Source organism: Prionailurus viverrinus, chromosome A2, assembly GCF_022837055.1.
Source record: "Prionailurus viverrinus isolate Anna chromosome A2, UM_Priviv_1.0, whole genome shotgun sequence".
NCBI classification, from domain to species: domain Eukaryota; kingdom Metazoa; phylum Chordata; class Mammalia; order Carnivora; family Felidae; genus Prionailurus; species Prionailurus viverrinus.
The window spans coordinates 98,805,407-98,818,887 of NC_062562.1; the positions used below are offsets into that span (position 1 = coordinate 98,805,407).

At 41.0% G+C, this 13,481-nt stretch overlaps 1 protein-coding gene across 9 annotated transcripts in view; it reads left to right on the forward strand.

The window, feature by feature from the left end:
* The window catches only part of PPP1R9A (protein phosphatase 1 regulatory subunit 9A), a 366,748-nt gene extending 357,483 nt beyond the window's left edge, over positions 1 to 9,265 (forward strand). For 6 of the 9 annotated variants that reach the window (XM_047848722.1, XM_047848719.1, XM_047848720.1 and 3 more), the window contains 4 exons: positions 1,920 to 2,118; positions 4,147 to 4,266; positions 6,246 to 6,428; positions 7,787 to 9,261. In XM_047848722.1, the coding sequence (XP_047704678.1) occupies positions 1,920 to 2,118; positions 4,147 to 4,266; positions 6,246 to 6,428; positions 7,787 to 7,996 (712 nt within the window). In that variant the 3' untranslated portion in view covers positions 7,997 to 9,261. Of the gene's footprint in view, positions 1 to 1,919; positions 2,119 to 4,146; positions 4,267 to 6,245; positions 6,429 to 7,786 lie in introns of all 9 variants that reach the window. The other 3 variants (XM_047848718.1, XM_047848724.1, XM_047848725.1) reach the window with 3 other exon arrangements.
* Positions 9,266 to 13,481: the final 4,216 nt, after the last annotated feature.

Sequence of the window (13,481 nt, forward strand, 5' to 3'; positions counted from 1 at the left end):
ATGTCAGCTCAGACATGTGTTAAAATATAGATTCCAGGCAAACTCCTCCCTTCCTCTGTCCCACATTCAAATTCAGGAATTCTAGGTGCCTATGAATCTGTATTTGAGCATGTGCCCTAGATGATTCTTACCAGACTTGTTTGGGAAACACTGCACTGGTCCATGACCCAGGAATAAAAAGTGCTTCTTGCAGAATACCAGTCTGCCTCTGCTAGTATGATGTCTCAAGTTCAATTATTGTACCCCCTCTGCCCCATCTTTTAATAGTAAGTAAGTAGAATTAAGGATACAGAATTTTTTTTTAATTTAGACTTTAGGATGAAATTGAAGGTTGACCAACATCTCTCATTGGGCTTTCTGTCTTATCCTTACAGTCCCTTTTATTGTTTGTCTGTTTGTTTTTTAAGGAACTCACCATCATAATCATCAGGTATTCTGGAATCTTTAAATGACCAACTATTTTACTCACCCAAACTACGATCTCAATATTCTACCAAAATTTCACTGATGTCTCCATTCTCTTTAATCGTTATTTTTGTAATCCTTTTATATTTGTATATTGCTTTGCCGTTAACAAGATGCTTTTACATTTATTGTCCCATTTGATTCTCAGAGTAGTCTTTGGAAATAAACAGGGACTGTTAGGAGTGTTCTACTAGTTATGTAAACTTGAAATGAGAGTTGAGAAGCCTGTGGGTCCTGAGTTGTCTGGCTGTGGTGTGGAGGCACTTTTAACTGAAAAGGAATCTCCTTGTTGGCATGACATCAACAGCTAACATATAATAAACATTGTAGCAAATACCATTGGGACATATTGAGGGTTGACCTCTTCTGAGATGCATATTAACTGCTGTCCATTCCTGCCTCAGCTCTTGGTAATTATTTTTCTCTAACCAAAAGATAAATATAAATATGCAAGTACTTGCACTGATAAGAATATCAGTCTTCAAACTGTGTTTCTCAAATGACTTTGAATCCTTTCAATGTTAAACAATAACCATAGACCTTCATACTTTCACAGATTCCCAAGCACTTTCACGCATACTATCTCATGTAATTCTTAACAACTACATAGGAGATACATAAAATACCCATGTTTTATTTCCAGGAGGAAATAGAGGCTAAGAGAAGACCAAGGCCATGTACTCGAGAGGTGGTCGACCCTGGACCTCCAAGTAGGGTATTAAGACTTGTGGCCTGGTCTCCTCCTAGAAAAAGACACTCAGATTATGATGAAAAAGCAATAAGGGATGTGTTCTGCTTCAAGCATCATAAGCCCTGACATTTCCAAAGTATTTAAATACATCATTTTCCAAAGTCTCATACTCTTGGCAGCATGAGTTCAGAGGAGGCCAGGAAAGAATGTCTGGCTAAGAGCTAATGGCACTAATGGTAAGGCACTGCTGTGTCACCCAAATAAGGGGACAGCTGCAATGGTTAACCTTGTAGCAGTTCTAGAAAGATGGTGCCCCGCCCTGACTTTAATTCACCCACATGCATTTATCAGGCAAATTTCCTAAGAATTCGCTATGGCAAAGCACTATGAAAATGTTGACCGCTGACCGCGGGGCACGCGGGTGGCTTTGTTGGTTAAGCATCTGTCTCTTGGTTTCGGTTCAGGTCATGATCTCACAGTTCGTGAGTTTGAGCCCCACATGGGGCTCTGTGCAACTTAAAAAAAAAAAAGGTGGTGGGGGTGGGGAAATGTTGACCATTGTTGTAGAATCCATTTCAGTTCAAACAAGGTAGCTACTAAGCTTAATGTCCTAGTAAAAAATGCAAATTTTTTCCTCTGTTGTGTAGAACAATATCTCAAACTCTTACTTCGAACTTGATTCAGAGTCCCTTCAGAATTCAGTTAAACAAGTGTCACATCTGCCCTTTCTTTGTCTAACGTGCCCATTTGTCTCATAATACAGGATCTTCAGAGGCAGGCTGGAACACTGGAAACCGAAGCCATCCCCCACAGCGCAGGTCACCACCCGCTCACCATGCATGCCTTTCTCGTGGTTTAACGAAAGCCGAAAAGGATCCTATTCCTTCAGAAACCTGCCTTCACCTACAAGTCCCCTTCAGCCTTCTCCTGAAACTCTAATTTCAGATAAAAAGGGGTCCAAGGTAGACAACACATGGATTTAAAAAGCAAACAAGAAAACCCCAAATCCTTCCTCCTCTTCAGTCTTTGGAAAGCATTCTCAACTTGTGTGTTTACTCTGGACCTGAGAAACCAATGTGATAACACTGCAATAAACCATGCATGGTATTTCCTGTGTGGGGAGAAAGAAAGCCTCCGTTAACCATCACCTTCTTTAATTCTGTTCCATTCTAGATTGTACGTTAATCTTTGATTTGCCTGTCTTTTCACATACTGCTGTTTAATCTCAGTTTGACAGTTAAGCCATGCTGGGAAAGATGCATTTGAGTCATGGACCAGTATGATAGATCTGTTTACGAAGTATGCCACTTTAAATTACATTACAAGACTATTTTTACCGCGTTCTTCGAGATTTACTGGAAAACAAATAAATTTGGGACTGAATACGTGTTCAATATATCTAAATGAAACTCTTTAAAACAAACCAATGCTGCCATAGCCCCCTTGCTTATATCTTCTTTTAAATCAAACTTCCATGTTGAAAAACTTATAATCTCATCACCAAAGTTCTTAACTTTAGCAGAATTAGAAAATACAAGGCATGGATGTTGTTTGTTTTCAAATGCACAATGGTTATTTCCAGCATGACGCTGCAAACCTTACCTAACATTTTATTGAAGCACATACGGTGGCTAACTTTCACATGTTGTTTGGTCTCCTTTTATCTGTGTTTGCTTTTCTTTCTCAAACAGAAATGTGTGATTAATGTTACTTGAATTTAACTCTTTTCTTGAGGTCAACAGCTCACAGGGTTTTGACAGGGTTTGGGGCTGTGTCTCTGTTGACAATATCAAATAGTAATGTGTTGTGTTAAATGCTCTCCTGCTTAAGTGTTCTACTAGCCTAGCTCTCCACGTTCTTGGATTTCGTTTCCATGTCTGAAGTTTTAGCAGACCTTGGGGTTTGTTTGGAACTGATTTCTCCAGCCTCTGGCATGGTATTCATTTTTGACAACCGACTGAACCCAGTGGCAAGGGAACCTAATGGAAACCTAACAGTCCAATCCCTATGGAAGTGGAATATGAAACAAGATGGTGTTGGCCAAGGGCTTGGAGTTCCTAGGAAGCCAGTCATTCTAGAATTAGTAGCAAGAAAGTCTGGGCAGCAGTAGATCACTCTGATCTTGTAACATTTTTAGTACTGGATCTGAGAAATCTAAATGTAGTTGGAATAACTCTACTATTATCTTGCCACGGAGAGACTCCAGATTTGGTGTAAGACATTTTCACGAATGCAGCTATGTGGTCATTGTGAACGTATTTGACTTTAATATCCACTGAACGTTTTAATGAAGATCTGAGGAACTTTTGTTCACACCCCTCCCCCCACCCCTTGCCCAGCTCCCCCCGCCCAGGTGATTATTTGGAAAGTGTACCTGTTCTGTAGCCTCTCTGGTGCTCTGTCGATGCTGTGTGAGAGTTGTGTTTGAGCATGTAACTACTCATGTATTTACACTGAGTCTGTGACCTCCCCCAGAACTCATCGTCTTGAAGGTTATATCCAGGGGAGGATCTGCCATTTCTCACAGTATTTATCATGGCCAACAGCAAGCGATCCTTCCCAGGGGGTGCTCAAGCTACCTTTCTAATATGGATGGCCATCTGTTCCTAATAACTCAGGCTCTCCACACCATCTTGTATTTTTACTTGCACTGTTACTCATCACAATTAGGGTCAAAGAAGATAGGCTTATTAATATTACTCCTCTGAGCAGTTGCAGAGGATAATGAATGCCGTATCCTTGAAGAGAGATTAAAGAATCATTTCTCCAAAACACCTATCCTCCTATCTGATGGAGAAAGCACCCAGAATTCCCTATCAATTGCAAAAGGCACAGTGCTCTCAACCACTGCCACTTGAAGGTCATCACCAAACCAAATATGATTTTCTCCTAAGATTACTTAAAGAGAGGCTTTTTAGAACTTGCAAATACACCTACCTCTGGTTCCCTCGCTGTGTTCATTTAACACTGAGCTTCATCTACTTTTACAGAATTTTACCTTCAATGATGACTTCAGTCCCAGCAGCACCAGTTCGGCAGACCTGAGCGGCCTAGGAGCAGAACCCAAAACTACAGGGCTCTCCCAGTCCTTAGTGCTGTCATCAGATGAGGTATGCTCATGGCACTCAGATCCTCCACTGTTCCCATCACCTACCACCAGGAAGACGTTCTTAAGTAGACTTTGTTATAAATCATTGGGATCATGGTTTCATGCTTGATAGGAAATCATGATTTCTCTCCCTCTCTATCTCAACATGAAGACAAAGGACTGTTTCCGAGCCCTTTAAGCCCTCCAGGGACCTCCTCCGCCTTTCTCTGATGTAATTGAGATGATGGTAACCAGAGGGGTGGGGATGGGAGCCTGGGCACTAGAGAGCACACATAGGGAACAGCTCAGGAATCAGGGGAGTTGACAGACTATCCCTCCCCTTTCTCACTCACCTCCCCCCCCCATCATCACCTCTGCCCCAGGACTCTGATATTCCCTCTGAGTAGGGCATGGCCCCTCACTGAGAACCTCTGCAGTGGAGACAGAGAGAGGTATACAGTTCCCAAAAGGAAGGAAAACTGGGTGAGAATCACTTATTTAGAAGCCAGGGTCAAATTAGCATTGCCAAGAATTCCCAGAAGATAAATGTGTACAGAGAAGCAGGATATTACATTAGTGATTGACTTAGTGCCCCAAGAGGTAAGGAGAGGAACAAATACCAGTATTTAGGGCAGGGGGTGGGAGGGAGAGAAGCACTGTAAATAAAGACATTGTTGCTGCGAGTATTTGTTCTAAGTTATTTCTTTCTAACATGATTTTTGTTTTATGAAACTTTTTTCTCTTAAGTGTTTCTGCCCATACTCTTCAGGCTTGGCGTGATTTTAATTTTAAAACTTTGTACTGTGTATGTTGTGTTTCCTATTTCTATAACACTTTTCTTTTTGATTCCTTTGTTGCTCCCTCACTCAGAGCCTGGATATGATAGATGACGAGGTGAGCTATCAGTGGGCTGCGTGTGGTGGCTTATGTGGTATTGTTCGAACCTTCTCTTCTCTCTCTGCAAAATGATTTAAAACTCAAACGATGCAAGAATACTGGTGTCTGTGGTGGAGGATTTCCTTGTCCTAAATAGTTTCACTCTCTGCCCTTGTCTCTATCTAAGTTTAAAAGTTATTTCTGAGTCAAGAGGATCACCACATTCTACCTCCAGAGTCCCTCGACTGATCCCCCATCGCCATTACCCTGACACAGTCCATTCTGTTCCACCTCCTTTGCCTTCATCTCGGCTTACCCCATCCCTTTGTCAGTGTTCCCCGAGGTGACCCTTGTCTTTCCTCCCAGACCTGTCTTCATCTTCATCGCCTCTCAGCTTAGAGGTGCTAGGGACCAAGCTGCCCTCTGCACTATTAAAAGCGATGTTCTGCTCTGGGCAGAGCCTAAGATTTGGAATAAACCACTACCTGTTGAGCTCTACCGGTTGCTAGCTGCGTGGTCTCGGACAGATCTGTAGACTTGCCGAGCCTCACTTCCCTCGTTTATTAAAAGTCATTATGGACATTACCTGCCCTGCCTTCCTCACAGGTTCGCTTGCTGCTCACATGAAATCATGGCTGTGAAATTTCCCCTAACAACGCTTGAGGACGTAATGCCGTCCCCTTCTAAGGGAAAGATACCTCAATATTTTTAAATGTATTTTTATATATCTCCAACGTCTTATCCGAGGCTACATGCAGAGTGATGCATTGCATATAGAGATTAATGAAATACTCGTTTTCTGCATCTCATAATCTTTCCAAAGTGTTCTAGCGTAAGACTTGCAACATTGGAGTGTATTTTTCAATATAAAACATCCTACATTAATAATGCCGCTTTATCTGGGGGAATTTTTAAATTTCCAAATACCTAAACAATGTAGGTGATAATTACGTGTGTGTGTGTGTGTGTGTCACACACACAACTAGAACCATAGCTTAATCATTTTACGGTTTAAAAATAAATGTGGCTCTAGTAGGCAAGAGATTCCTTTTGATAGCATAATAAGCCGTGCCGAGCCCTAGCATCTTGGTCCTTTAACAACGCTGCGTAACATTCCTACCTCAGATCCTTGATGATGGACAGTCTCCCAAACACAGTCAGTGTCAGAATCGGGCCGTTCATGAATGGAGCGTGCAGCAGGTTTCTCACTGGCTAATGAGCCTAAATCTGGAGCAGTATGTATCTGAATTCAGTGCCCAAAACATCACTGGAGAGCAACTCCTGCAGTTGGATGGAAATAAACTTAAGGTAAAGAATTATATGTCTGTGTTAGGTTACCAGGTATGATTTGTATTGCACATAGCACCTAAAATGTTTTCATTAGATAAGAGCATCTGCATATCTGAGAGGTAATTCTCATCAACGGTCAGCAGAAAGGACGTTGCATTATTTCTGAGTAGTAAATGAAGTTTTGGAAAGTCGTCAAGGATTCTAAGCCAAACAGTAGGCTGCCAAGTAGGAGAGCTAGGGACTCACTCCATTGCTTCCCCTAGCAACACATGGTCCATGTATGAACTCTACTGACTTCCTGTGTAGTATGAGTTGTAATAATGGCCAATGTGGACTCTCTTTCATCACATTAGAGTTAAAACCTAAATCCATGAATCTTTCCGTCTTTATTCATTTCTTCTCCGCCCCCACTCTTCCCTGCACACCTCTCCAAAACGGGGATGATATTCTCCACAGAACTTTCTTCCCCAAGTACGTGCAGGCCGTGTCTCCCCCCCCGCTCCATCCCACTCTCATTTCACCTGTCCAGTTCATCCCTTTTAGAGACTGAGGGGGTACCTACCCCTGTGGAAAAGGGCAAAAAGAACTTACATTCGGCTCCCCACCCCCAACCTCAGCCCCCTGCTGGGCTGAAGGGCAGATGAGTATCTCTTGACAGTCTTGAAAAGGTTAGAAATCAATCAATAGTCTGTGAATATGAAGGCCCCATTGAAGGCTGTCCCTGTTGGGGAGATGGATGCATCCTGCTGTTGATTCTGAAGGTCATGAAACATTTAAAGTACGCAACCAACTCCCCTTATTCTGAATTCCAAGCTCATCGAGCAGCCTCCTCATTAACAGGATTCCTTTATAGGTCTGCCTACAGGGAGAAAATGGCTAGTCATGCTGACATGAGCATTCCAGCCTCAAAGACATTTTTGGTCCTCATTGTAAATGATTACATTGGGAGAAAGGAAGCCATTTCATTCTCCCTGCCCTTCTTGGAGGCTTCTATGGCAGCAGGTGCCCACTCCTATCTTTTAAAAATATTGATGAGTTTAGCAATATGTTTGCTTGTAAATGTCTACAGCCCAAAGGTTGGGGAAGCAGAACTGTGCCCCCTTTTAAAAATTCATTCACCCATTAATTACCAGTTTGGAAAGCACTTACTTAATGGGGTTTAGGGCCTACTGGGCTAGGAACTTCAAAGAACAAATAAAGCTCAGCCCCCAAGTATGGAGATTTTTGGCAAATGTCATCAGCTTTTCCTAGTTTCTTACCTCTTTGATTATGTTTAAATTAGTTCTTGAGTTTGAACATATTGTGATATCAACCTCTTCCTGAGCAGAGAGGTCACTGGTTTTCAAATTCAATTTGCTTATGTATTTCCTTCCTAGGCTCTGGGAATGACATCATCCCAGGACCGAGCAGTGGTAAAAAAAAAACTGAAGGAAATGAAGGTATCTCTAGAGAAGGCTCGGAAGGCCCAAGAGAAAATGGAAAAACAAAGAGAAAAGCTGAGGAGGAAGGAACAAGAACAAATGCAGAGGAAGTCTAAAAAGAACGAAAAGATGACAGCTGCCACAGAGGGCGCTGGTGAGCAGTAACACACACCCTCTCTCAGACAAGTCTCCCCTCTTCCTGCCCCACTCTCCTCCGGAGGATTAAGGAACTGATGGCAGGGGTAATGTGCGCTAGGCAGATGGGGGAACCACGTGTTGCATAACTGCATTTTCTGCAATAATCGAATACTATTTTAATTTTTGCCTACTGAAATAATCCCAAGCCTCCTTTGGTTTCTTGCCAAACCAAGGATCTCATTTGTGAAAGATGCAAAATAGCTGTGTTTCTCTCTCTCTTACTATGCTCTTGTGTTGTGTTGGGTGGGTTGCGTTGCTTGGAAAATGGATGTCACCCTGCCCAACAAAAGCGTGAAACACCCCAGGTATTGTTAATGGAGGGCCGTGACTTTTCAGTCTGGGAATCCTGAAACTGGGCAATAGCACGTATCTGCATGGCCGAGAGCACCACTCTGCCATGAGATCTGGGCTCCAGAATCTATCCCAGCATGTGGGAAAGTTTCCCCCTCATTTTTGTGTCTGGACAGTGAGACAACCCCACTGTAGAAACATGGGTGCTCTGTAACATGATTACGTACTGTGGCCAAAGGCAAGCAAACTCTTCTGTTTGCGGGGCATCAGAAAGAGAGAAAAGAATTATAGTTATTTGTTAACCCCAGAAGGAAGCAAAAAGCCTTAAGACTGTGGATGTGGGTATTACCTTGGGGTTCTGAGAGTAACATTTATCCTCCAGATTTAGCCGAACAAAGACAAAAATCAGACATTAGCACAGCCATGGGATATTGGGATCCATTGTTTACTTTGCTACTGCTGCATGTTCAGTACTTCAGCAACACTGACACACATAACGTAGTTCCTTTTTCCCCCAACAAATTGAACAGGAAATTGATTTTTAAGGAAACCAACGTTTTCAGGTTTCCTCTCCTGGGGAACATTCTGGCTGGTCTTCGGCCTGACTGTGACACAATCAGGAACTTGTCACATATTTTCTACTTAAGATTTCCCAAGTGGGCTCAGTTAGTGTTTTAACAAATGTACTTTTAAGAAAAATAGAAATACCAGTTAGAGAAAATTTAGATTTGAGTAGCGTTCAACCAGAGAAGCTATTTTATTGAACACACGGAATGTTCCCGTAAAGGAGAGCTGACAGTTACATTTTAGAGACGTTTCGAATGTTTTTTCTGAGCCATTCTCTTTCACTCTTTAGAGATTTCCACTTTACGGTTCAAGTTTGTTTAAGAGAGTACACAGGATACAGTCTACCAGTGGAGACAGTTAATACTTATTTTAAACCCAGGGGGCGCCTGGGTGGCGCAGTCGGTTAAGCGTCCGACTTCAGCCAGGTCACGATCTCGCGGTCCGTGAGTTCGAGCCCCGCGTCAGGCTCTGGGCTGATGGCTCAGAGCCTGGAGCCTGTTTCCGATTCTGTGTCTCCCTCTCTCTCTGCCCCTCCCCCGCTCATGCTCTGTCTCTCTCTGTCCCAAAAATAAATAAACGTTGAAAAAAAAAAAAAAAAAAAAAAAAAATAAACCCAGTATTAAGGATTTCAGTATTTCATCAAATTAATTCAAGTGTAGGAGATTAGGGCAGAAGGAGGCGAAAATAAATTTATCTGGAGAGATTTCAAATGATTGGTTGTTGTTTGTTGTTTTGCTTTTTATGCTTGTGTTTCTGGTTGTCTTTCCTACGTTGGCTGTAAAAACAAGGTCATCCACTTTCCAAGGGACGAGTTTCAAAGTAAGAGTTGAGACCAGATAAATTCTTGGACTTGTATTTTACTTCCTTTACTACATGGTGGGGGTAATGGTGGGGGTGGGGGCGGGGGGAATGGGACCTCTGTCCATATCTTTCACTAGAAATGTTGTATACACAGAGCTTGAGGGAAGGCTTTTGAAGGTTACAGGTCATAGATAATGTAAAAGGGCTCTTGCCCATATAGCACCATCTTGTATTTTGAATATTGTGATTTTTTTTTTTTTTGCTTGCTTGAATATCTGAAATCTGGAATTGGCTGAACTAGAAATTTATAATGCTGTTCTTTCCCTAAGGCCTGTTTCCTTTTCAGTGACAGAGTATTGTCTGTTATACTTCAGTTCTTTTGTCGCTGGTACAGATCATTCAATACTCAGAAACATTGACACAAGTTAATATTGTGTTTTACAATTATCAGAGTCACTATGTATGTTTTTCTGACTATCTTCATTTGGAGTATGATAATGAAACTGCCATACTGGATACTCTATTAATATTTGAGATGTGTGGTGCTTTGCTATTTATTAATATCATGAGAAACAAGGAACCACCACTATTCACGAACTACAAAATTCAGCAGATCTTGTCTAATACTAAAAGACTACATTAGTCAAAATCTGGGAATACTAGTGCTTGCTATTGTAAATTTTGGCCATTTTTGCTTATCTTTGGGGGAGAAAAGGTGATCTGGATCACACTGGAAGTTTTTCTCTGTATTCATTTTAAGAGTGGAAATAGAGGAGGATTATTTTAAGTTATGTTTATACTTTGGTGTTATTTGAAAATGGATGTACATACTGGAAATGTCTGTAAGTCTCAGTCTCTGCACATAATTTATTGCATTTTCTTAAATGTCTTAAAAGTATTGTTCTTGAACTTTATTTGTACACTTCCAATGTTTAGGTCAGTGATCAACTGAAAATATTATAAATCAGATTCTTATTCCTCAAATCACTTAGTTTGTATTGTAACTATTTTGGTTTGTTAAGTTAAGTTATGGTAATTTTAGGTCTTAGCGAGTTACTTTAATATTATTACTACTTAAAACTGCTGAAATCATAAAAGGCACTCGATTTGACTGTCCGACAAAGGACAGAGTGTAAACTGATTGATCAAAGAGTGTGAAAACAAAGTGCAGGACCTCAGATCTTATGAACATTTGGTTTTCGTATTATTTCTTCTCTTGACTCTAGTGCATGATGCCTGACCGGGGTTCCAGTGTCTTCGACAATTCCTACTTTAATGCTAGTGCTCTTCAGCGTCCATACAGTTTAACACAGAATTGTTGCTTCATGATCCTTAAAGACTTTGCAGTTTTTTATTTATCAGCAAATGAACAAAAAGGGAGTATCTGGTTACTATGAATTATATTTCCTAAATGACAGCTCAGTATGACTTTAACAATAGCCACATTGTTTTGGGGTATAGGTAATGCTTTGGGGGTTAGGGAATGCGTGGTGAGGCCAAGCCGTAGACAGGGAGCATTGTATGGGCTGAATGTCTAGGCAGAGTTTTCCATTAAAGGACTTTAGTTATTATAACAGATTATTTAAGACCACCTCTCTTAAAGTAACTCACAGCTTATGTACTAGTTTTCTCATTCTTCTCTTTTCTTTTTTCTGCCTGAATCGGAAGTGTACTTCAGAGTGATACATTAGGGCAGAAACTGAACTTTGCTCCTTCTGATACACTGATGAAGTCTGCCATTAATTTCATGACAATAAAGCTATCGTTCTAGGCTAGCCTTCTTTAGCTGGGGTTGACCTGGATTTCTGGCCCTCAACATCAAAGAAGCATCTTTAACCCACGAGACAGACAGACAGTTCCTGATTGCAGTATTACAGTGCTCATTCCAAACTTAGCTTTTTAAGGGGCCTGGAATGGGAACACCTACTTTGTGTTTCTTTGTTGTTGTTGGAAACAAAGTGGCAAGAGGACAGGAGAGGAACCTTAAAATTAACCCTTGCTGCTGCCTTTCATCCTCTAGTCCTCTCTAGCCCAAAATCTTAAGCTCTCCCAGGCCCGAGCTACCCTTATGGTTTTGGCTAAAGACAAAGAATTCTCGACTAGGTTTTTTTGTGTAATAGGATTAACATGTGCTTTAAAATTATATTTTTAAAAAGTAAATAAAATACTGCATTTATATGGATATTCAAACTCAATTATAAATATTAAAGGTTCTATAGACCAGGCTTCAAGAGAAGAAACCCAGTGTTTGAAGATTCTAAAGAGTCCCAACAATTCTGGAACAAGTGTTTATAATCTGGATATGTGGTAGCCCCTCATTACATTGGCATATTCAAGAATTACCAAATTCCATCTGAGCCGTTAAATTTACTGTCCTAGCAGGGCCCTGGTGAGGGGCATTTCACTCTGGTGGACAGCAGGCACTAAGGTTCAAGTCACCTGGTTAATGGTAAGTCCTCAGTGCTTTCTGAATGAAAGGTGAAATGGAAAAGAAAAGCCCAGGCTTTTTAAAAAATATCTTTTCAAATTTACCTTTGATCAAGGATCTACCTGTACGGTCTTCTGAAGCTAAGCATTTAAGGAGGAAGTCCAGAAATAAAATGTCCATATTTTCCACTAGAATTGTTTTTTTTTTATTATGATAACGGGGGTGGGGAGTAAATTCTCAAGAGAAAACAGTATTGTAAGAAATATGAATATGCTTCAGTGACTCATTCCTGGAAAAGAGCCTGGGTATATAGACAGATTTTTTTAAAAACTATATTTGTCTTACGTATTTAAAGTCTCAGGAAGTTTAGTTTTGGCTCAAAACACTGGGGAAAAAATAATACTGGACAGTGCACTAGTAGTATTTGAATAACTTATAGTAGCAACAGAATAGATCCATCCAACCAGGAAGTCAGAGGGCAAGGGAAAAGCTTACAGAATCAATTTCTCCCTGGAAATAAAAGCATCAAGTTCCACCTTATGGTAAACAGAGGGTCTTTAAGTGCTTGTGCGTGAGTGTCTGTGTGGATGTGTTGAGGGAATGGTTGTTACTTGAAGGCTCGCCTAGGTGAGTGGCCTGTGACCCGCTTCCACATCTACAGAGTGGGGAAGGAAAGAAATGTGATGATTTCCGATCCTTGGCCCTGCCCCAACCCCAAAACTGCTAGAGATTCAAGAATGAATGAGAGGTAAAAAATAAGAGAACCAGAGGCAACTTGTCAATAATGTGCATGCTGTGTGTGGAGATGTACAGAACTACATATGTGTGAATATATTTCCACCTTACACGCATACATATATACATACATATGTGCACACGCGCTCACACACACACACACACACACACACACACACACACTGCAATCACATGGCATAAAATATATGTACATTGTATAAGGAACTTGGTAATTCAGTTAGGACTCCAAGCAGTAATCATAGCCTTATCGCCACTTTGTGTGTGTGTATACATGGAATGGCTCATAAGATTTTAAGAGATTTTTTTAATGTAAGTATTTCTACTAAATGCACTTATCCTTCTACATGTTTATATATTTTGGTAAAATTGATTTATTAGATACTTGGTATTTTAGTAAGATAAAGTTTCCTCAAATGTTTAGTTAATGCTTTGATGTCAAGATTGCACATTGCTGAGTTGAACCTCAGAAACGTAGGCAGCTTTGGGCATTTTCAACTGCGGACCGCAGTCTCTTGGCTAAAAATTATACCTGTGTTCTTGTGCATTCGCTCATGCTCTTCGATGACGTATTTGGTAGCTATGATGCTTAAGCCACTAACTACTGGCTCT